The sequence below is a fragment of the Tinamus guttatus genome, unplaced genomic scaffold, assembly GCF_059628265.1.
Source record: "Tinamus guttatus ecotype Peru unplaced genomic scaffold, ASM5962826v1 Tinamus_guttatus_pri_ptg000241l, whole genome shotgun sequence".
NCBI classification, from domain to species: Eukaryota; Metazoa; Chordata; class Aves; order Tinamiformes; family Tinamidae; genus Tinamus; species Tinamus guttatus.
Window position 1 is genome coordinate 579,796 of NW_028288775.1, and position 23,406 is coordinate 603,201.

Genomic DNA, 23,406 nt, shown 5'->3' on the forward strand with positions numbered 1-23,406 from the left:
GGTGACAAATACAACCACTATGTTACACTGAGAGCTATACAAAACATGAGAAATTTGCACTTTAACCCACGGGAATATTATCAATATTTTAAACAGCTACACCTGTAGCATTTGCATGTTTAGTGCCACACCAAGTTGAATTCAGTACCACCTAAACCCATAGCAACAGCTGATTAAAAAAAGAAACATAAGTCAAACAATAAAGCTACATTGTTTAGTACATTCAAACAAAACAAGGACAATGGTATTTGTATAAGGTTCCAAAAATATACAGATGGGGGGAAAAAAATCACTGTACACAACTCTGAGGTTGTTAAAGTGACCAGAGAGACTGAACAGTGCAAGACATGCTTTTCCAGTTACAAGCTCGAAACAGAAGTGCAAAAAAATTAAAGCTTTGTCTGATGTGATTTACTTTTTAGGATAAGGAAAGCTAGAATATTGTCATCAGTATTACAGAGAAATCTCTACACATCCCCCCCAACACATACACACAAAATAGTTTAAGTTTTTCCATGATACAGCGTCTTATTCAAATGTCGTCCCACCTAGTGCAGTTACTGTGGGGACAGTTTAATACTTATTGATGTTGGCCTATAAATCCAAGCGACGCACAGGCGGCCGCTCCATTCCCAAGCTTTGGCTAACAGCACCTGCAATTTACAGGCAGTGACAAGGGCAGAGAGCCTGGCATCAAACCCTCCTGCACCTAGCCCCTGCAAGAGCACCTCACCGCAGGAAAGCAGTTGTGCTGGAAGCAGATGCTAAGTTATGGCTAGGAACAACGATTTGCACTATAGGTCTCTACTCTCTGCCAGAGTAGAGAGCAACTTCAGGCAAGTGCTTTTAGCAGGCTAAGCAGTATGTGCACCTATTCATGCAAGCATAGAATATGGCTCCCAAGACCTACAATGATGGTGTGTGCATGTAAAGTCTGGACAGAAGGCCCTTCCTTGTTTACAAAAATATATAGCCAATACCATAGCTTAAGAAGTCAGTTTTACTCATTACATAGATCCCGAAAAAGCATCAACTACTTTTCAGACATTCCAGACAAGGTCACTTGTAACAAAAAAGTCAAGTTCTCTCAAACAAGATTTAAAAAGTGGGTCAGTTCTTCAAGTGAACAGGACATCTGTTTGTAAGCTTAACTTTCTCGTCAGTTAAGACTGGATTTAAGATTTTATGTGAATATATGCATAAACACAAATAGGTTTACTTTAAACACATCTGCACAGGAAAAAAAAAAAAAGATTAACCCTTCAAAACATGATAGAGCAGGTCAGGTTAGTATGTATTTATTGCAAATCTTAAAGATCTTGTGAATTAGGCCCACCCAGACAGAAAGCAGGGGAAAAGTCTTGATGAAAGAAAATAACTGTTCAAGTCTAAGTGGTATTTTGAAGAACCAGCAGCCTAAGTTATTTTCTGTTTCGAAGCCGTTTAGATTTCCTAGGACAGTCTACAGATTCGGCTGCCTTCCTCCGTTTTCTAGGAGATTCTTCGTTTGAGCCAGAACCCGAGGAATTTCCTACTGCGCTCTCCATCACCTCTCGCAGTTTGCGCTCGAGCTCAGCCAAGCGGGCATTCTGTTCGCCTATGATTTGGGTTTGCTCTAGCAGTTTCTGATCTTGGTCTTGGAGCTGTTTCTGTTGTTCCTGCACTTTGGTGCGAAGCTCCGAGATTTCCCGCCTCAGCATTGTCACCCCCGCACCGTTTGTCTTCACTTGCTGCTGGAGTTTGGTCACCTCCTGTCTCGAAGGGTTTTGCTTGGAGAAGAGCTGCATTGTTGTTAGTGCTGCAGAAGGCCCTGGAACTTCAGAGAAAACAGTGATTTATTCCCTGTATCTTTAAGACAAAACTAAGCAGTTATGTCCCAGTTTTCACGCCTTGCTCACCCTACTCCTTAAACATCATCGGAACACCAGCTGCAAGTTATGTGAACATGTAAACAGTTATGGCTATATAAGGGTATAACAAGAGCATATGGTATTTCAGGGCAACTAATTTAACTGAAATTACTTGGATTTTCAGTAGGTTGAAAAACAGCTCATTCATTTTCTGCATGTAAAGCAGAAAATGCACTATCAAAATGCACTATCAAAATTTATGGGGAAAGATTATGTTGTCAGCTAAAGTTAATGTCTCTACAGATGTTAAGTCAAGAAACTCCAACATGGCTATAAATAAGATATATTACAGAATATATAAATATAATGTAATACATTTCAGTGTAAGAGTACAACTCTGCTGTCATAGTTGTACACAGTTTGTGTTTTGGGGCTTGAAAAGATAGTTCAGTTTAACATAGGGTCTAGAAAAGATTTGTTTAGAAAAGGTTTCTAGAATTTGATTTCCATGCTCTTTTAAACACAATCTGTTCTTATTTTTCTTGGGTCCTAAAACCATGTTTGGAGTCCTGCAGTTTGAGCTTAGAAATGCAGTAAAGCTGCTGTGAATCAATGACACTAATGTCTACTGCGTAATTTCACTCACTTTTTCTATCATAAGATGTAGTGCAAGTAAGATGCAGCTTTTAAGCACCATGAAGAAAGAATAGTCTAGAGCAGTCTTGAACAACCACCCTTCTCCCTTTTTTCCTTTAAGATACGCGCATAGTTACAGCTATCTGACACTAAAGAGTTGCTGTTAGATAGATATATTCTTCCCTCAGCACAAGACAGATATTTTTATGCCATATAAAGCCTTGGGCTTCATAAGTTGATCAACTATCGTTTTGGGCAACGCTTCCTCACCTGAAAGACTCAGTGCAACTGAGGTATAATGAAGAAGCTATAATTAAGAAGAATATCTACACTAAGAACTAAAAGGATGGCCAGGGCATATCAGCAACATCGGGCAGCTCCTATTGTTAGACTCACCATTTTTGCTTAAGTTGCAACTTTTGTTTGTTTGTGAAGTTATCCTTGCGAGAGTTTATTTCGCAATCTAAGATTCTCCAACAGTGTGTGAAAAGGTTAGCCATTTTATATGTATATATACATATACATATATATATATATATATATATGTGTGTGAGGCAACCACCCAGAGTTTGGTTAATGTAAATTACAGATTCCAACAGGTTAGACAAAGAACCAACTTAATTGTTTACTTGTCAACTGTTACTTTAACTGCCTTTTCCATATTGCCCACAAGTATTTGGTTTGTTAATGACTACATGAGGGCCCCAGGAAAGTAAAAAAGCACATCCAAGTATGTTCCAGCTCTCTGTGCACTACAGCAGCTTAGGCTAATTCATTTGCTGACTGTACTAAAAATAAAAGTCATCTTGAGCTGTCATCTCATGTGCCAAATCTCAACCAAGTGCAATGATAAAGTCTCATTCATTGGTGGCACAAAAGCGTTTGTTTAATGAATACACACTATGCATAATTATAACATACATTCAAGTGACCATTCTTTGGGTAATACAAAGCCTCCTTAAGTTTCAAGGCAAACAAATTTCATTTAACATTCTTAAGAAATAAGTATCATCAATATGTATGTGATGAAGCTCATATTTAAAGGAAGGAGCTTTAAAAAGATGTGCTATGAGTTTTTAAAGAAAAAAAATTAACTATATGTTGGAATTAATACCTGGGGCAGCTCCTATGAGACGTCCTGATACATCTGACCCAGGCAGCTTTCTTTTCAGTATTGGAACAATCTTCTCATCAAAATATTCCATAGCCATGGAAGAAATGTCCCTTAGTTCTTGAAGAACTTCATGGGCTCTCTGAGGAGCTCTTGTAGAGTTTACATACCTTAGCACACGATAAATTTCATCGATTACCTAAAATATTTAATAAACATTAGGATTTTCTGATAAAGGGAAGACAAAATTATTTCAGATCACTCCAGAAGCTATAGTGTTGGTGTACTTAGGGGCTTCTACTACACGAGCATTACTCTTGCATATCACTCTGTATTTTAGTTTTCCATCAGCTATTTCAAATGATGTATTTTGTAGAAGTAGAAATGCAGTTTTTCATACACTAGAGAAAACATTCACTTGATGTATCACAGCAATTCTCTTCAAATTCAAACTACTGCTCAGTGTGCGAGATACTCATTAGGAATATTTGTTTTACTACATCCATACTTGAATTCTGAATTATGCAGTAAAACATGCACATTTCTTTCTGGAGAACCTGAAGCAATGCTGAAAGCCACACTAACCATGTCTGCAGCGCGGTCATTCCCCGGCCCATCATGAGACATATATAACACATGAATAGAACAGCAAGAATTAGCATGCCAGTCTGAAGAGCTGAAAATATAACATTCAAGTTCACTTGCATGCACCTGAAATGCTGCAAACCCAGATTAGATCCAAAATACATTAATTATGAAATATGAGTCCACAACTGGCAGACTACCTAACAGACTTAGAAACAAGCCCTTTGTTCAGGAGAAACACAGACCGTTGCTAATTACGAACTATAGTCTGAACAGGTCAAAACAGGAGTGCTGGTCTCCTAACACAGAAACTACTGACAAGATTTTTTTTTTGTACCAAATTAGTAATGGCTGAAGAACCTACTGAAAAATAAAGACCTGAAGAACTAAGAATCACACACTGCACCTTGTGTTTTAGTAAAGGAAGTCTAGATAGAAGGTTGCAAGAGCTAGACTTATGACCAAAGTGTTTCATCACCCAGAAAGCATACAAGAGCCTTTGATAACCTTTTCCATGTTTCAACCTTGTAAAAATTATACCCTTACAGTATTTTCCTGCTATCGTCAACATAAAATATTACAGCAGCATTCTGTTATTGACCAGGAAACCTTACACAGTATGCTGAAACTCAAATCAGGATTCATATATTGTAACATGAATTCAGGCCCTGAAATTTCTGTAGCACCTTCATTGAAATGAAGGTTTACTGAGGGGAGCAGGGCAGGCAAGGGAAACCATACACTGCACATAAGTACAGAGTCTGGAATTTGCTTGACCAAAAAATTGGGAGCTGATGACTGTGCTGAGAACAGCAGTGCTACCAAACTAGTATACTAAGTGAAGAGGAAAATAAAATCTTTCTAGCTGTTAGATCTGAGTACAAATAAGCTCCTTATGCTCCAGTTCCCAAAAGGAAAATGGCTGGCAAGCTCACTTGCCCAATTCCTGCACACCCAAGCTTGACTACTGCCTTCTCTCCAATCTGAAAACAAAACAAAACAAAACAAAAACAATTAAGGCAGCATTTTTTTTTAAGTACTCTATCAGAAAGCTAATATCAAAACTTCTGGAATGGTGTAAATATCAAATTGAAAGAAAATGCAAAAATGAAGTTTATCTTAAATCTTGTATTTCATGCTGACAACCTATCCCTACTATACTGAAGGGAGAACCATCTACCATTCATCTGAATCCAAGAGAAATCTTCTCAGTTCATCTCAGTGATGATTCAGGTTTATGTCCAGGAAAAGGTAATATCCACATCTTCAAATCTCATAGGAAAAGAAATCAATAAACTAATGTTCACAGGCTTGTACCTGAGCTGTCCCATGCTTTCTCAGGTCAGGTTTGTGTCAATCCCCCTCTACAACTCTATCTCACAGATATAAAACACTGATAACTCTGACATACATCTCACTTGGATAATTTATATTTTAGGTTGGCATAGTATTCTGAAATATCTCAAGTTGTTCAGTAGTAATAACATTAGCAAAACTACTTTCATGTAGCACAAAAATACACCATTTATTTTAACACTAAGCAGTGTTTCCACATACTAAATATCTGAATTCAAAAAAAGTCTTAATTCAAATTAAAGTCTTCCTGATGGATGCAGTCCTTAGTTTCGTGCATAGCCTGAATTACTACATCTTCTGATGACCTAGCCTCTGGCTGTTTTGTACAATTACAATTTGGGCTTAGGACCTACATATCCCTCTATGCTTCTTGTAAAAAGATGCGCATTCTGCAAGTCAAATATCAAAATTCTAAGGGGAAATGGAAATCAAGTTAAGGAACTGATATTCACATATAGTCCACTCATTTCATATTGCCTTTTATAGCAGAGTTTTGGCTTTTGTGTTTCCAAGTATCCAAAATACTGTTCCAGATTATTTCTACATTTTTAGGCAAGACAAATTTACTGAAGTCCTGCCTATTTTTTTTTTTTTTAAGCACAGAGATATAAGTTTGCATAATACAGTTTACATGTTACCTTTCCAGGTATGAAGCAACAGAGATTAGAATCCACATACTTCATGAAAGTCATATTTAATAGAGAGAGTCTTGTTTCTACAGCAGCAAGGATGTCTGCATGACGAGCTAACGAATGATTTCTTCTTTCCGACTCCCGCCTAGGAGACAGACCATTAAGTGACAGCAATTTAACAGTCAGGCAACAAAATCTAAATGCAACGACTCAATTTCATTCTCAAAAGCCTTTTGAGGTTTGAAAATGTAACCACTTCAATTAGCTCTGGCATTATGGAAAAGCTGAGAAAGATAATACCCAGCCTGTAACAGTGCAGTGTATTTTCTTAGACATAATTTGCTCCCTAAATAGTGACAAGTTTTATGTGATTTGTATACTCTGTATGTAATTTAGGACACTATACATAAACAAGCTTTCACTAGCAATATAAATATTTTATGGTCCCATATTCCTAAAATCAGTACTCCAACACAATTGACACAAATAAATACATTACTGTTTACTATTAACTTTAAGTTGAAATATGAACTTTTTTGACAAAAGATCTCAACATCAGTAGCATTTAATTCCTTGACCCAAAGAAATCTGATGGAACAGCAAGAGATGCACTTATTCACTGACCAGGAGAGAAAATATATTGTTTTAGGATGACCCTCTCACTCCCTATAATGCTTATTTGTCAACGCCCCTCCTCTTCCCCAGTTTAATCGTTACCCCTGTTGCTATTTTAAGCAGAATTATAGGTAAGTCATCAGCGAAGGCAGCCTGTCTTGAAAAGGAATGGCATTTATCCATTCCAGAAGAGTTGAGTAATACAAGACCTCTTTGTTCCCTATTTAAAATACTGGAGACACTTTCCAAAATTCCAGCTCCTGATGTACTAAAATTACACTCATCTATACCATTATTTTAGAATTAGATCTTAGGTGCTTTTGGAAAACAAAACAAATAGGATTCAAATTTTCAGGAGGTAGAGCTGGGTTAGTCAGCAAGAGATTCCATTTTAGTATTATGCTTAAAATAACTGATTTAAGTTTAACTGCAATTTTAATTTCTACATACCTTGGAAGCTGAGCTTTAACTTGCTTTTGACACAAGTTGTGGTATCTTTCCACTTTCAGAAATCCTTGATTTAACATTCGCTGACAAACCAAGTCCATGCGCTTACAAACCTGCATGTAAATAAAAAGAATAAATGAAGTCTCAAATAAGGATAAAAGTCACTTTACTGTTATCTAAACCATACTTGCTGAGCAGTACAAGATTTAACCAGCACTTTTTGCTCCTTTTTGAGGAACAGAAATTATATTTCAGCATAACACATTAGTGGTCAAGAAATTCCAGAATGAAACAGCCATGTTCTGTAAAGCTCAAAACTCATCTCCTGATGCTGCTTAAGAGAGGAGGGTGAATTCCACCCATATGGAAGCTGGTAAAATGCCTCTCTGATTTTAATGGAAGTTGCAGCCACCTGGGTGCCTGGGCCTCCAGAATAATTCCAGTAAAGTTAGTATTTTGTTGTCCCCAAAATAAATCCTACAAACAAGAAGTCACAGTGATTTTAGTTCAATATTTAAGGTTTATGTTTTTAAAGACAGCAAGAATTAGAATTAAAAACATAAACTGTAAAGTGCAAGGGAAACGAGAAAGCTTTTCTTATAAAACTTCTCTTTTAAAGGGTTCCTTTAGTTGCTATGCTGGATACTGATAACCTCATTTTTTTGCACAGCTTTAGGGAGACAGGCTGTTAATAGCGACAGAAGGAATAATAAGCTGATAAATTTAGACCTTCGCAAAGTAACTAGTGATAAGACAAAGTCAATGTGTAGGAAAGGTTAAAGCACATGCAATTAGCAGTTCTGAAGAGGCAAGAACTTAGCAAACCAACTCTGTTCTTTTTAATTATTATTTATTTTTGTTCTAGAATACAGACTACTCCCAATGTGATCACACCTTCTAATGGATTCTTTACTTTTTTTTTTTTTTTTTTTGAACAGACACTTCTCCCCCTCCATTCACTACTCATGTCATAACTTCCAAGACTAAGTAGCTCTATAGGTTGCGGAAGAAGCTGACCTGTCCTTGAAAAGCCTGCAATTATTGTCTCTTTATGGAGAAGTCACTGCTTGAAGATGATCTGCTTTCTGCAGACTGTGAGTCCTTCTGCAGTCACAGCATAACTTCCGTGAGCCAGCAACAGCCCTCATCGAACAGACCCGTCCCATCAGACCAGTAAGTGGCTGCTATCAATCTGGCTGCTCCTCTGCAGTACATCCTCTTCATTAAGAAAAACGATCCATTGGGCTAGCGAAGAGCCACAGCACATCTCCCTCCCCTCATTCCTTAAAAATTCACTAAATTATTTCAAGTGCAGGAAAAAAATAAAGCTGGTTATTCAGCAAAAGCCTTAACAGCCTAAAACTTAACAGTCTATTTCAGTTCTAATAATAAAGAACCTCTGAACTAGTACTGGTACCTGCATGAAGGCTGTGGCCCTTGCTTGGCACAAAAGAAAAATAAACCTAGATGCATTTTGGGAGCAAATTCAGTAAAAATAAAAATGACTATAATTAAGCTTATACTGACACCTGGTGGCAGAAAGTCCCTCCCACAAGCAGCTTTCAATGAACTGCAACCAGTTTTTAAACACTACATTTTCAAATCTGGCTCCTTTGCTTAAGCTTCTCATCAAGTGTTTGAAAGAAGTTAAGAATTCTTTACCGCAATTTCTGGACACTACCCATATTCGTGCCAACAATCAATCTAGAACCAATCCTAAACAAACCACAAGTAGCACGAAAACCCAGAAGTACCTGTCTGCAACATATTTTAATTCTCATCTGGTTCCTGATGACATCATTTAAAATGAAATGGCACCTCAAGCCGTAAGAAAAACATATTTGCATGAGGTTGCATAGTCAGCACTCACACACAAGTCAGCACTAGCACACTTAAAAATGCTCGTTATTAGTCCAATACAATTTCTGATTCTAGCTATCTTAATGGACCCTGAGCAAGCCAAAAAAAAATAGTCATGGTTATATCTGCCAGTTTTTGCAAATCTTTTCTTATTGTTTCCATAAAGCCGACACAGCCCAAGTTTTCTCAAATGTCAACTCCAGCCAGAACAGTGTGTTCAAATTCCTCTATTAGAAAGTTATTCCAAGACAACACATAGAACAGAACTAAAGTTGATTATGATGCTGACTATACAGTATAACAAAGAACATTTTTTTTCATTTCATTTGCAAACAGACTCAACCAAAAGTCTCCTAGAGGATTGACAGCTTCCCTTTCCTCAAGCAGGTGTTATTTCTTCCAAACTTCACAAACATATGGCCAGTGTTAAGGCAGAAGGCAAGATATATAAGAAACCTTATAATAAAAGTGTCTGTAAATACAGATTTACTGAAACTGCAGGAAGATTAGGACTGTCCTGTCCAAAAGATATCAGTCTTTTTTCATGGTCTGCAGGAGAGAAAAAGAAAAAAAGTGCAAGTTTGCTGCACACACATCTCCAGACAGTTTTTAAGACAACTGTTCTAAAACAACTGGCACAGGTTTACAGCTACATCAGCAGTACTGCAATCCAAGCTCCAAATCGATCTTTAAACCAGAAGCCTTCACTAGAGTCAGTGTAACTCAGCATTTTCCAATGTTGTGTCTCAGAATTAAGAGTGTTTCTTCCAAACATGGATGTCAGCATATTTCATAGAAAAAGTTACATCCTAGTATTTTGAAGTGCTTTAGAGAAAGCAGTTTCAGTTCCATTTTACAGCCAGAAAGCTAGAGGCGTAATTAAGTGACCACAGTGTAACACGAATAAGCCATAATTGAGTGAAATGACTTGTTCCAGGACAATGGCAAAGCAAGACGAAAATGTACAGCCATTCTCTTATCCACAATATAATGTTTCCTAAACATTAGGATATTTAAAATATTATAAATCTGAGGAGAAAAAAAATCTTTTATTATGTGCTTTTCTCAAATTACTTGTCCTTCTGCCTTCCAATAAATTAGTTAACTCAGAGGGCTGTATAGCTACAAAAACATAACAAAAAAATCATAATCATTAGAAAAAGCAGAGCAAAAAAAGCCTTTGAAAGCTGGTCGGTGTGCTAGCTTCCTTATCAGCAAGCAGGCTACTCTGTAGCATGGCCAGAACATTACAGATTCAGGCATAAGGACAAGATCTTTGGAGTTTTCTTTATTTTTTCCTGTGTTTCTCTTAATGGTAACATTAGGGAAGAAGTGGACGAAGCAAATATCTGAAAGGGCAGAGAGTCAAATGCTATTGCTTTCCTCCCATTCACTTTATCAGAACAAAAGTTGCAGAATGCAAGATGAGCATTAAGGCCAAACTTCAGGCACGATTGCATTCTGAATACCTACTTGCTTAGTCTCCATTAGTTTAGATCTACTTCTCTGCTTAACCCGCCAGCTGCTTCATTTATGCTTTTAAATGCAGCAACATCAGGAATAGTAGAAACTTTATATTCAGGGACATATAGCAAGAGCTTCTTTGTGCAGGGAGGGGGCCACGGTGTTGTCTTGCCTAGCAGCAATCATCATAAGCAGGAAACGTTCTTTGCTTCCTCCTTTAGCGACAGAAAGGATACTTATGGATCTTAAGCCTTATGCTCTGTATAAACAATAGAGGTTCCTATCTCTATTTTAATCTGAAAAACTTGCTAGTCTTTCGGGTTCTCTCTCCATTGTCTGTCTTCTTGCAGGCAGTCTAGCTTCGATACTAGCTCAGCTCAAACACTTTGTATGGATCAGTCAACCAAGGAGACCCAGAAAAAGATTAGGGCACCCATTTCCTGCAACATTAAGATTCAGAGAGTGCACTGAAAGCAATCTGTTCAGGCAAGCCAAATTTTGTGCCATCACAAAATGGATCCTTCCCCAAGACACTTTTAACCCCACAAAATGAGGCAATCCATGTGATGAGGAGGCTGCTTCGGAACATTTTTAGTAAGTGCAGGGGATATAAACAGTTTAACTCCCATCATTCTGTTAATTTGCTCCTGCAGGGTATGTTTAGCAGAATTCTACTCAATATCAGATATATTTATTCACCTTAAGTAGCTCAAGTCAATTTTCAAAGAGAAGAGGCATCTACTGACTGTGCAAGTACACAAGTGTCTCCTGAGTCTAATGGTAAACTTTCTATAAAAAAAGAAAAATCTGAAAGTGATAAACTTATACCTAAGCATTATTTTTTTAAATGCTACCTTAATTCCAGACACTGGTGATAGAGATTTAAATATCTAGTCTACTGATTGCTATATATAGCCTCCAGTGAAATGCCAGAAGAATATTTTTACTTTTGAATAGCCACTTGAAAGATGCAGCTGATCAAGCGCAGTCAGGAGTTACCCTTCTGACTAAGGCAAATCAGAACGGCTGAGGTTCTTTACACCAGTGCTGCTCAGCAAAAGTTTGCAACTTTCAGAAAAAGTTTCATAATTGCTTCTGATATGTGAAAATAAGTATGGAATTTGATGGCAATTAAGTGTCTTGGTTGTCACTGAATCAGAAATTAGAAGTGTGAGAAGATCAAGTGTACGGTTTTATTCATTTTGCATCCAGTATTGCTGCATGGGTGCCTAGGTCTATATTTGTCCAATCTGGTTTTGCTCATTTCTGAAACTTCTGAAAGCAGCAGGGGTATTTGTGTGTGTGTGGTTTTTTTTCCCCCCCCTCTTTTCCGCCAGAAAAATAACTCAGATGTGCTACAGAAGAAAGGTGTTTCTCTTTTTAAGGAGCATGCAGAGTTAAACAGGTCTTTTAGTCTTTAAATGATTGTCTTTCCTATTATGAGTTTCACTGCTGTCAAAGTGTTGCTTCCAAACACAGACTTAGCTTTCCAAAAAGAAAACAAAAGATACAAGCAAGAAACCCCACGCTGGTCTAACAGTACCTTCCACAGCTATCATCAGTTATAAAATGCAACAGGAAAGTTGCAGCTAAGAAAAGTATTGTTTAGTGTTGCCATTTGGAGCGCACTACACACTGTGTATCCAAGCAGCGCGTGTACTTTTCTTTCCGCTCATTCAGGCTGTAAATCCTGGAAGCGGAGGCTGCAGTCCAAAAAGACAGTCCTATTTATTTCCCCCTCCCAGCAAATCTGCGACCCGCTCTCACAGAGGAAACACTGTCTTTGGTGATTAGTCGACTGGCAGCATGCTAGAATTTGGATATTAGTGTCCTTGATGCCGTCCCAATACAGCAGGGTTTCTGATCAGAGAGCTTCTATTTAGGATGCCAGAGTCAGGATGCTAAAACAACTTCAGGTTGCTGACCCAGGACATGGAAATATGCTTGTAATATTAGCCCGTTTAGACTAATCAATGTTCTTAAAATAGAAACAGCACAGCACACAAATTAATGGGCAGTTACATAATCCTTGTATTAATTCTCTCACTACCACTGCATTTACGACCTCGCAGACCAGACTGTCGTCTTGCTGCACCGCTCATTACGCCACGGTTTGCAGGAGGCTCCTCGCGCCAGCGGGCACAGACCGACACTCGCCGCTCTCCCGAGCGGCACCTCCGGCCCCCGAGTGCGGGGGCGCGGCTCGGGGCGGGATCCTGAGGCGGCTCTGGCCGGGACGGCGCGGGCCCCCTCCGGCACACAGGGCACCCCGGCCTGCTCCTGTGCGCGCCCCGCACTCATGTCTGGGTAGGGGGCGGCCCTGGGCGAGTCTCCTGCGCCAGGAGCAAAAACACTCACGGGGCCCCGGGCGAGCGGCCCCCGGGCTCCTGCGCGGACACGGGGCGGCACCAGCCGCCGCGCCCGGAGCCCCCGGTCCCGCCGCCCGCCTCGCGGCGCGGCCCGGCCCCTACCAGGCGGAGCTGGCTCGTCTCGTCGTAGGAAAGGAAGCCGAGGATGCTCTCGATGGCCACAATGGGCAGCCCCACGAGCGTGTTGCTCTGGGGCGGCTGCTCCAGGGGCGCCGGGGCCTCCGGGGGCTGCGGGGGCGGGGAGAGCCGCGCCGAGCCCGCGGCGCCGCCCTCCGCCTCCGCCGGGAGCCGCTCCTCCACCGCCGCCATCTTGGCCTCCGTCCTCCCTGCGCTCGGCGCGGGGAGCCAGACTTCCGCTGACGGCATTTCCGCCCGGCGGGGGCGGGGTCTGCGCGCGGGGCTGGGCCGGGCTCCGCCGAGCGCCCGGGGGCCGCGCGGGGCGGGGCGGGGCGGTCCCGGCGCGGGGCGGGGCGGTCCCGGCGCGGCGCGGGGCGGGGCGGGGCGGCGGGATGGGGGTTCCCGTGCCCCCCGCAGCGGCGGGCGGGCGCCGCGGGAGGCTCAAGTTGCCTGCTGACCCCGAGGCGGCGCCCTGGGCGGGGCGAGGTCTCAGTGCAGCAGCTGCGCGGGACCCCTGGGCCGCGGGCCGCGCCGGGCACCGGGGGCGCTGCGCCCCGTAAACGCCAACCTGGCTCCCGCTCCCGGCGGAAACGCGTGTTGGCCCTCGGTAGCCACGGGCGGGCTGGGGCTCCCCTGTGCAGGAGCAGGGCTGTCAGAGGACACCAGGCACCTCTGGAAAATGCTGCCGAGGGGCCTAGGAGTTTGGTTGAAGCTCAAAAGTGCTCTTAACTCCCCGGCGGCAGTGGCGGTGCAGAAACACCTGCAGCCGGGCACGGGAGGCTCAGCAGGAGCGAGCACCGTGCCCACCGTGAGCGAGCGCGGGGGGAAGCGCCTGCAACCCGCAAGGGAAGCGCGGCTGCATCGTCCTTAAAAACTGAGCGAAGGTCCCTGCCGTGTGGAGAAGCTCAGCGGGGCTGTGTGCTCCCCTTGTGGTTCCAGCCTGAATCCTACTGCATGGGGCATCCTGTGGGAGAGGATCGGCTCTGATGAGCTTGCTGAGCCCTGGGATCAGCCCTTGGGGATCAAAACTGGCTGGCAAAGTAGGGCCGGCTGCCCTGCGCCCATGTTTGTGCCGGTGGCGCTGAGTGTGCAGGTTTGGCGCCGCTCCCAAAGGAAAGGGCCACACGGCTGCTGGAAGTGACCGGACAGAAGGTGTGGGGGCAGCAGGGATGTGGCTGGGGAGGGGGCTCAGCCGGCACCCGGCTGCTCTGCCTGCTTGCAGGGCTGTAGCATCTGCTGCCGCTACATCCCCTGCAGATTTTATTTATTTATTTATTTATTCTCAGCTAGGGGCTGCTTTTTGAAGGTTTATCTCGACATCGGGCAACTGCCCCCTCTCCTCGACAGCCCTCCTGGAACCTCTCTCCCAACATGTTTGCAAGTGGGAAAGAATCTCCTTGGGAGTAGCGAAAAAGCAAGGACGAGCCTTTATGTGTGTCATCCTAATGGCACTCCAGAAATGTGGACTGAAGTTATTATTTCCTTTTTGGGAGCAGAACACTGTGTGCCTTGTATGGATTTGGAAGAGTTTTGCCTCTCCCCCATCCCTGTTAATGCTGCTGTAAAATGATCTGGCTGTCTTAGAGCAAGGGCTTTTTTTCCTGTTTGATTTCAGGATCTGGTCACCTTTCACATGCTCAGCAGTTTAAAACACACTTGGGAGAATTCCTCATAAATGTATGGCTTGGCTCACACCAAGTTTGTGCTGACAGTCCATTAATGCTTTAAAAGCAAGTCTTTCTTTTCTGCTTTTTTAAGCATGTATAATTTAAAATAGCTTGGAGAATGCCATTTTGTTTGAACATATAAATCATTTGAGTTGTTAAGTTACAGCTTCATAGTTAATATAAAAATATGTTATTAATACTTAAATATACTAATAAGACACATCTATTTTTTTTTTCCATTTCCAACATATAAGCTATAGCTTCTCAGTTAATAAACCTGTTTCAGTAAGTAGGTTAATTATACGAACTTCCCAGTTTTGATTCACATCATTGTTTAGTTTTGGGGGCACTTATGTTAATCTGGTTTGTATTAATTTACAGAAACACCCATCATGCTCACATGCACAGAATCTCCATCAGATCTGCTGGTGGCTTCTCAGTTGCTATTAGGGGTAGTGAGCAGCCAGATAACCTAATAACAGCTCCTGAAAGGAAGAATATAAAGTTATTTTGATTCTAGTGTGTGTCAAGTAACATATGAACTCTATAGTAATAATTACAGCTACTGCAAGATGCATAGCTTGGTTTGCCTTCTTTGGGTTACTACTCATTTAAATTTCTGCAGTGCTCCTAAGATTTTGAAAAATAATGAAATAGTTCTAATTATAGCATGTCATAATGGTTTGGACTGAATATTTGAGAAACTTCAGTGACTTCCAAGAAAGATGTTATGGGCAATGCATTATTTTGCCCCTTCAGATTCCAATGCCTCTGTCCTCTGGATTGGATTTAGAAGGAAGGCCCCTTGTGCCAAGGATGTGTGTTTTGCTTTCTTTGTAACGCGCAAAAATTTTACAGGGCCAGAGAGCTTTGTGAAATCTCAAGCTTTACATTTGTGAGTGTCAGAAATCCTTCCGTGTATGTGTACAGCGCAGGTGGAGGCAGTGGCGGCTGCTGCGTGTTCCTGAGAGCGGCTGTCGCGGTGCTCCCGGACGGACCGATCGGACGCCGTGCAGGAGAGCGGCGCCCGTGTGAAACGCACCGAGAGCGAGACGGGCATCTCCTGCGTGCGTGTTTTTGTGCCAGCCAGTGCCGGGGGGGCACGAAGAAGTGTCATAAAGTCATGTGTGAGGGAGGAGAAGAAACGGGGCGAGGAGGGAGGAGAGAGTGAGAAGCAGGTGCTAAGAAGTGAAGGTTTGGAAAGTGAGGAATAAAGATAGGTCTAAGCGAAGGAAGGTGTGCGGCTGTGTCAAGAGCTGTGATGTTGATGAAGAATAGAGGAGTGAAGAGGAGTCATGTGCCCAGAAACTGAGGAAGCAGCAGTTGGGTGGGAGGAAAGCAGATTTGTTTTATTAAGTTGGCTTAAGCAATAGCAAAACAGGAAAGAACCCGTATGGTGAGTTTTCTTCTCTGGGGTGGCAACAGTTTGCTCACTTCATGAATCTGAGTTTTTTTGGGTTTTAGCAGATGCTAAATTTAAAGGGGCCCTCTATATTGGCCCAGCCATATTGTTACTCGCGCTGGTGGACGCTGAGGCTGAGTGAAGTCTGTGGTAAAAATCCAGTGCAGAGGTTTGGTGCCAGGCCAGACCCAGACAAAACACAGCAGCTGATTTCACACACGGCAGAGAGCAGCGGCGCCTGGGGAGACGCAGGGACAGCGGGTCTGAGCCTGCTGAGGAGATCCCTGAGCAGCTTGCGGAGGATCAAACGGACAAGGGTCTGCACTGCGGCCTGCTCCATCGCCCACAGCTTGTGTATGGGTCTCACGGGTCTGGCTTATGTAGGCATAATGCAAGAGCTGCGAAAAAGAGCTTTCCAAATGTGCTTGACAAACATAAACAGGAGTGAAAATGCGCAGCTTCGTGTTTTGCAACTAAGATGGATGGTGCTTTTGACCTGTAGCAAGCGCCTTAAAGCAGTACTTATTGTCATGTGAAGTTATAGCATCAGATATGAAAGTAAGTCCAGCTTAATTAAATCAGTATAAATATTTAAATGGATCTGTTGTAGTTTAACTAGTTTGGGGCCCCAGTACCCAGTAGTGCAGTTGTTGCATTATAAAGCTGATTGAGATTCCTTCTCTGAAATACACATCTAACTCAAAATTTATTTTGTAATACTTTATGGTATTTGATAGTAACAATATAATCAAAATCTTATTGTGAAGATAGACCTTACTATCAACACAATAAAAATAAAATGGAAAAATAAGATCAAGAGGGACAAGAGTGTGAATCTCACTTCCAATGAGAGCTAATGGTAAAAAGGGGCAAGTAGAAGACAGTGAATGAAGATACATTTTCTGTAACTCTCCTCAGCTTGAGGAGTGGTGACCAGATTGATCTGGACTAGTTGCTGTAGACTAGGCATGTTGCTCAGCTAGGCCTTTGTTTAATGGGGTTTTCTCTTATAAAATTAATATATATATATATATAGCTAAAATATGTTCAAATCCCCAAAAAAAGTCAGGCTTTGCAGAGCTGTAATTTATTTATTATGTACATTGATGTATTTAGAGAGAAAAGTTTCAGACAAATAACCGCTTGTCTGGGGTCAGAATGCCGCCTTTGAGAAAGAACTGCTGGATCAAGCACTGGGTCGCAGGCTGCTTTCATCAGGTTATGTGTCTGCTCAAACTATACTTAGAAAGGAGGCTTGGTAAAAAGCCCCTTTAAACAAACAGGAGGTTTTAATTCATTACTGGACTTTGGCAATCCTTCCCCCCGCACCCCTTTTTTTTCCCCTGTCGGACAGTGGCAGGTCCTGGAACAGAGTATCCGTTTCAGCGTTAGGGGCTCAGTTTCCCTGTCAGCTACCTTGGCGTGAGCTCCAAGGAATTCCTTGGACCTCAGCATATAGCGTTACATGCATGCCATGGTGAAGAGCTCAGCAAAGGCTCTTGTGCTGCTCCGTGCCGCTCCGTGAGACACCAAGGGGCTTTGGGGCAGGACAGGCTGCGTGGCCGTGTTGCTGCGTGGGAAAGGGATGGCTCCAAAACGTGCCTTGCCCCTTGGAGGCTGAGCCCCGTGTCCGTGAGGGCTGGCGAGAGCGGAGGTGTGGGGCTGGGCTGCAGGCTGTGTGAGGACGTGCGAAGGGAATTGGAAATCGCCCAGAAGAAGAGGTTAACGTGAGCTCAGCTCTGCTGTTCGTACAAAAAAGGAAGAATTACTTGATCTTGAAATATTGGTATGGCTTATGAAATCCCTGTGACTTCATTCTCTGCCGACCCCAGAGGGACTGCTAGCATGAGCTAAGCCTGGCTTCCTGGCAGCTGCGAAATAGGAAAGAGGCAACAATAAAATGGCAGTGTTAAATTTCTCTCATGGTCTCTAAGCATCCAGCTGGGATGCAGTATCAATGGCAGTGTATGGCCAGTTAGTATCTTCGGGTTCTTGCTAAGGAGCAGGATTTTGGTCTCAGAGCGCTGCTGGCAAATCTGAAAGTGAACTTTGTAGCTCCTTCCCTGTTCTTCCTGGCTGGCCAGTTCTCCGTGGGGTGGGCGAGTGGCTGGGGGCAGACAAGGCTCTCTTGCACTGCTCTAACTGCCCTAAACAGACATGTTGTTACAGAGGGTCTCTGTCCGGATCCGTGACGCAATACAGTGACAGAGAGCCAGAGTTTGCCCAGGGAATACAGTTTAGCTACAGAGAAGGACGGCGGCTGCGTGTGATGCACACAGAGCACTAGCGGGGCCGGCCTGGGGGTTTCCAGCGAGGCTGGGGCTGGTGGAAGTTTGCTCCTGCAGTGCGGACCTGCTTTAGCAGGCTGGCTGTCTTTGTGTTGAATTACCGTGGAAAAAATCCTGAACTTAAATTACATGGGGAAGAACTTACAGTGAGGAGATTAGAATTGCTTTCTAGCAAGTAACTTGAGAAGCTGAAACTTGAGTTCACTGAAGTCAAATTTTTCCAGCTTGAGCTGGAAGAAGTGGAAGACTTATTTGCTGCGGGCGATGCTTCCATACACCGGCACTAGTAGCACTTTCTGCTTTTGCAGAATAGCTGTTCAGAATTATTGGCTTAAGAGCTGAATGGGCTACAGCAAAATTCATGCAAATTTATAAAGTAGTTTCTGGGTGCTGCTGGTTTCTGGGCGCTGCTGGCTCTTATAATTATTAGCTTACTAATTAAGATGATTGCATATGTACTTAGCCTTATGTGGGTCGCACAGCTTTAGATCAGGGAATTAGTTTACAGAGAGGATGCAAATTAAGAAGAAATACTTTTTAATTAACTTTTTCTTTTTTTTTTTTTTTAAGTTGCAGAGTCTGGGCCTGAATCCCTGCTGTCTTCTGCCTCCTGTAGCTGCTTATATGTGTGTTTGCTTTGCACAGAAGTAGGAGCTCATGCAGGGCAGCAGGGTGCCCCTCCTGCTTTTAAGTGCGACTCAGCTAGGCCTTGTGTTTGTATTTGACCTGTGGCATTGGAATGTCACCATTTTGTTGTTGTTGTTGTTTAGATTTCAATTCTCTATTACCTGGGTGTAAGCGTCCATATGGCACAAGTAGGAGGGAGTTCATCTGACTACAAAACATACCCTCCAACAGAAACTGGGACTGCTTGGGCAGGGCGTGGTGACAGTGATGTCCCTCGTGAAGCATCTACTGATGGGATAGACCCCTGAAGTGCACTGCAGCTGGAGAGGAGGGCTTTAGTGGCAAGAGACAGATGTTTTAGAGAGAAGTACAATCCTCATTTTTGCCAGAAGGAACCTTTTATTATCATTCCTTCATCCTTAGAGCTGGACTGGACACAAGTTTGGACAAGCCATGATGTCTTAATTCAAAACTTCTACACCTGCCATATGTGGCTTGGGGCAGGGTTTGGGATGTGGAGCAGAGCAAAGGCTTTTGCTCCCCAAGAAACCAAAGGGGAAGCAGGGGCTGTCAGAGCTGGTGTGGCCGGCAGACTCATAAGGATTTAGGGGTTGTTGGCTACAGACCTTTGTACGAGTAAGTGTCGGTCTTCCACCTGGGAGGTGACTGTGGCCGCAGTATGTTCTCCTCCAAATTGTTCTTACTGGCAGGTTTATGGCCTGATTTGTGCGTGTGAAGAAAAGCAACAGAGTTGTCTAGGTGGAAGCCTTTGGTTGGAAACACTCTGGTGACCAGTCATCTAAATTAGGTGCTTAAAGGCAGCTTGTGAGTGTTGCCCAAAGGAACAGAAACTTGTGTAAGTCTCCTCAAGCCTGGTGTACTGCACCCCAACACCCTGAGTTTAGGTGAGCAGTTCTCCTGGCGTCTTCCCTTCTTCTTTCCTCCCGCTCTCTCAATTCAGAAGCCTTTTGTGCCCTTTTGAGCCTCGTCCCTTAGAAATGGGAGCTCATACATTTGATTTGGAGTAGCTTTAACAGTAGGTGGCAGTGGATAGCAAGTCTGGAAAAAAATGGCCTGTTCCGGCTGTTATGCGTGTGTTTTGTTCATTTCTGACAAACTGACCCTTGGAAACAGCCCCAGAGCCAGACTTAACCTCTTGGTGCCGGAAAATTGAAGAGGTTATTGCAGGATAAGCAACTGGCTAGGACTGCATTTAAAAACAAACCAAACATTTACACATTCTGCAAAAGCGATGAGCTGTGGGCGGCCTGATGGTTCAAGTTAGGTGTAGGAGAGGACTTGATAGTCTGGAGGCAGTTTTAGGCAGGTCTAGAGAAGAGAATAGGCCGTTACTGTTAAAATTGCATATTAACAGTCTTGGAGGAGTTGACTGAAATTTCGGAGCCGGAAGCAGCGTGGGGAACGCGGGAACCCCCTCAGCTGGGAAACCCCCTCTCCAGGCTGGGAAACGCTGCGCGGCGCCGCGCGCCAGCCCTGGGCCCCGCGGGGGCGCGCCGGGACGCGTGAGGCCGCGCCGTTGCCGGGAGACGGCGCCGCGCGCCAATGGCGGCGCGGGGAGGTGATGTCATGGCGCTGGGGCGGCGCCCCATTGGCGGGCGGGCGGCGGGGGGCGGGCACGCGCAGCGGGAGCCCGCGGGGGAGGCGCCCAGCGCTGCCCCCCGCCGCGATGCCGCCGCCCCGTGTCCGCCCCGGGCGCGTTGTCTCTGCTGTGGGGAAGGGGCAGTTGTCACAGCCCGCTTTGTTCGCCCTCCACCTGCAGCCCAGCGCCCGCTCCCCCTTAGCCCGCTTAGCCACCGGGAGAGCGCTCGTGCGAGCAGGGAACGGCCGCGGCGCCCTGTGCCCCGCGGAACCCCGCACGGGCACTCAGCACGAACCCCTCCTCCCCGCGGCTCCCGCCGCCGGTCGCGAGCTGTGGCCCTGCGGCGCCGCCTCACGGGCGAGCCGCCCCCTACGGCCGGGGCAGCGCGGCTCGGCTCGGCTCGGCTCGGCTCGGCGCGGCTCGGCTCGGCTCGGCTCCTCCCGCGGGAGGGCGGCGCGGGGCGGGGCGGGCGCGGCGGCTCCTCCTCGCCGCCCCGGGGGCAGTTTCGGAGCGGAGTCGGGGGCGGCAGCAGCGAGCGGCGCCCGGCGGCCACAGAGCGGCGGCGGCCGGGGGAGTGCGGGCGCCTCCATCCCTCCTTCCGCCCCGCAACAGGTCGTGGTCGCGGCGGCAGTGCGGCCGCCCCGCTCCGCTGCCCTCCGCAGGCCGCTGCCCTCGGCCCGCGCGGCGGGACCCGGCCCCGGCCGCCCCCATGCGGTTCGGCTCCAAGATGATGCCGGTGAGTCCCGGCCGGGCGGGCGGAAGGGGCTCGGCCCGGCGGCGGATCCGGCTCCGGACGGGGAAAGTTGCGGCGCCGGAGGGAACGTGGGTCCGGAGAGGCGGCGACCCCCGCCCGGCGGCGGCTCTTGTACTTCCTCGCTCCTCTTTCTTTCTTTCTTTGCTTTTTTTTTTTCCCGCCCCCCTCCAGCTCTCCCTTCTCCTCCTCTTCCGCACCGGGATCAACTTGTTGGACGAGCCCTACGGGCCGGGGGGATGGGGAGCCCCGGGGCGGCCGAAACTGCGCGCCCGGCCCGGCCTGGCGCTGGTGCCGGCCCAGCCCGGCGGGGGGAGCGGGGCCGCCCGCGGCGCTGCCCTTCGAAACGTTCCCTCTTCCCACGTCGGTTCCTGCGGCAGCCGCCCGGCCAGGAGGTGGATGGGGAGCGGGAGGCCCCGGGCCTTGTCCTGGGCTGCGCTTTCCTCTCCGTTTTATCGTCATTGTTGTTATTTACCGCCCCTTGCCCACCGTGGGGGCAGCCTTTCTTCCTGGGTGACTTTCTCGGCGTAGTTGGTGGCAGAGGAGCCCAGGCGAAGGGGCCGATAGCTAAAGCACAAGTACTTTGAGTTTTAGAGCTTGAGCTGATTTTGGGAAATAAGCTAGAGTCAAGTTTTGGTGTAGTCTTCGGCAGGAGGTGGCCAGGAGTTATGTGAAACGGTGCAGAGCAGTGCTACAGAAAGGCCCCGTTCCCTGGTACCTGGTTCAAAAGCTACTTGTCACTCTGCAAACATCCGCTTCCAGCAAGTGTGCTCACGTGAATGTAAGCACAGAAGTTGTGCTTCTAAAAGCATTTCTTAGTATTCATCTTTCTTGCAAGTATTTCTACAGACTTACTCATCCTTTTATTTTCTGTTGACTTTTTGATTTTTTTTTAAACAGACTATTTTCTTTAGCTGAACTGATTTTCCTGTCTGTTTTTGAGGCAGCTGAGAGAGTTTGGGGTGAGCAGAGGAGGTTTGAGGGAGATGAGCAGGGAGCAGCGTAGCCGAGTCCTTTCCTCTTGCAGCCATGAGGCGCTCATGGGCATGAGCATCTTCATCCCTGGTGGCCACAGGAGCCAGCAGTAGCCCGTCCCTGAGCCGCCTGCAGAGTATTCTGTTTGCTTGTGTTCATTTGCATGCTTTGTTCTTGTGTCGTCGTTATTTTTATTTTTTTTTAAACTCTAGTCTCCGCTCCAGTTCCATCTCTCCTCTGATTTGGAAGGTAACGTGGAGCTGGGGTTAAACAGCACAGTGGGGCATGCGTGAAAAGCCTAGAAACCCCCGCAAGAGCTGCTCCTGTTCCTTGGGCCCTACCTGGAGCAGGGGAGGGGTGTCTTCCCACAGGTTGTGACGGGCAGGAGCTAAACAGCCGCTGTAGCTGTGCGCTGTTGAAGGCTGCGAGGGGAGTAACCTGCGCGGCCGCTCTGCGGGAAGTACCGTTGGGGTTAACAGCGCTGAGCAGCCAGGAGTTGGCTCCCCTTGCATCTGCTGAAGGCTTGTGGGAGAGCGGCCGGGGCCCCTCTGTGCGAAGCAACTGGAAACGCTTTCAAAAACTGTGTTTTTTTTTTCTTTTTTTCCCCTCCTGCAGCGTAATTGTGCTCTCTGCCTCATTTTACACTGCTACCTTAAAGACGAGAACATATTGAGCGAAACATTTTGTCATTGTGTGTGCCAAGTACTCAGCCTTTTTCAGGTAGAAGGCGCTGGCAGCAGTTGTTGAGTTCCACTTTAATGCCCGTGGAAGTGCTGAGGCTGAAATGGGGCCCTTGGTGGACTGTGCAAGATCTCGCTTTATGGTTCACCCTGCGTGCGGCAGCCGGAGGGGGCCTTGTGCAAAGGGGGAGGCATCGGGCATGTGGATAAATGGTCGGAATTAGGAACTAACTTGGCAAACTGCGGTTTGTCAGTGCTTAATTCCTAAATTAATAATGCCTTCTAGTATCTAAAAAGAATGTTAAGTTTTTAAAACTGTTTTTCTCTGGGTAGTCATTTGTTTTCTTCTAATTAATTGAAACCTATGTACTGTA

The 23,406-nt window shown here is 45.4% G+C and overlaps 2 protein-coding genes across 2 annotated transcripts in view; one reads left to right on the forward strand and one right to left on the reverse strand.

The window, feature by feature from the left end:
* Window positions 1-200: 200 nt before the first annotated feature.
* On the reverse strand, window positions 201-13,246 carry FBXO28 (F-box protein 28). Its single transcript, XM_088525978.1, has 5 exons — window positions 13,028-13,246; window positions 7,236-7,345; window positions 6,177-6,315; window positions 3,601-3,796; window positions 201-1,816 (listed from the first exon to the last, which is right to left on the reverse strand). The coding sequence occupies exons 1-5, from the start codon at window positions 13,232-13,234 to the stop codon at window positions 1,422-1,424; spliced, it is 1,047 nt and encodes a 348-aa protein (XP_088382104.1). The 5' UTR covers window positions 13,235-13,246; the 3' UTR covers window positions 201-1,421.
* Window positions 13,247-21,286: 8,040 nt separating this feature from the next.
* The window catches only part of TP53BP2 (tumor protein p53 binding protein 2), a 42,624-nt gene continuing 40,504 nt past the window's right edge, over window positions 21,287-23,406 (forward strand). The window contains 1 exon segment of the mRNA XM_088525979.1: window positions 21,287-21,362. Within this exon segment, the coding sequence (XP_088382105.1) occupies window positions 21,336-21,362 (27 nt within the window). The 5' untranslated portion in view covers window positions 21,287-21,335.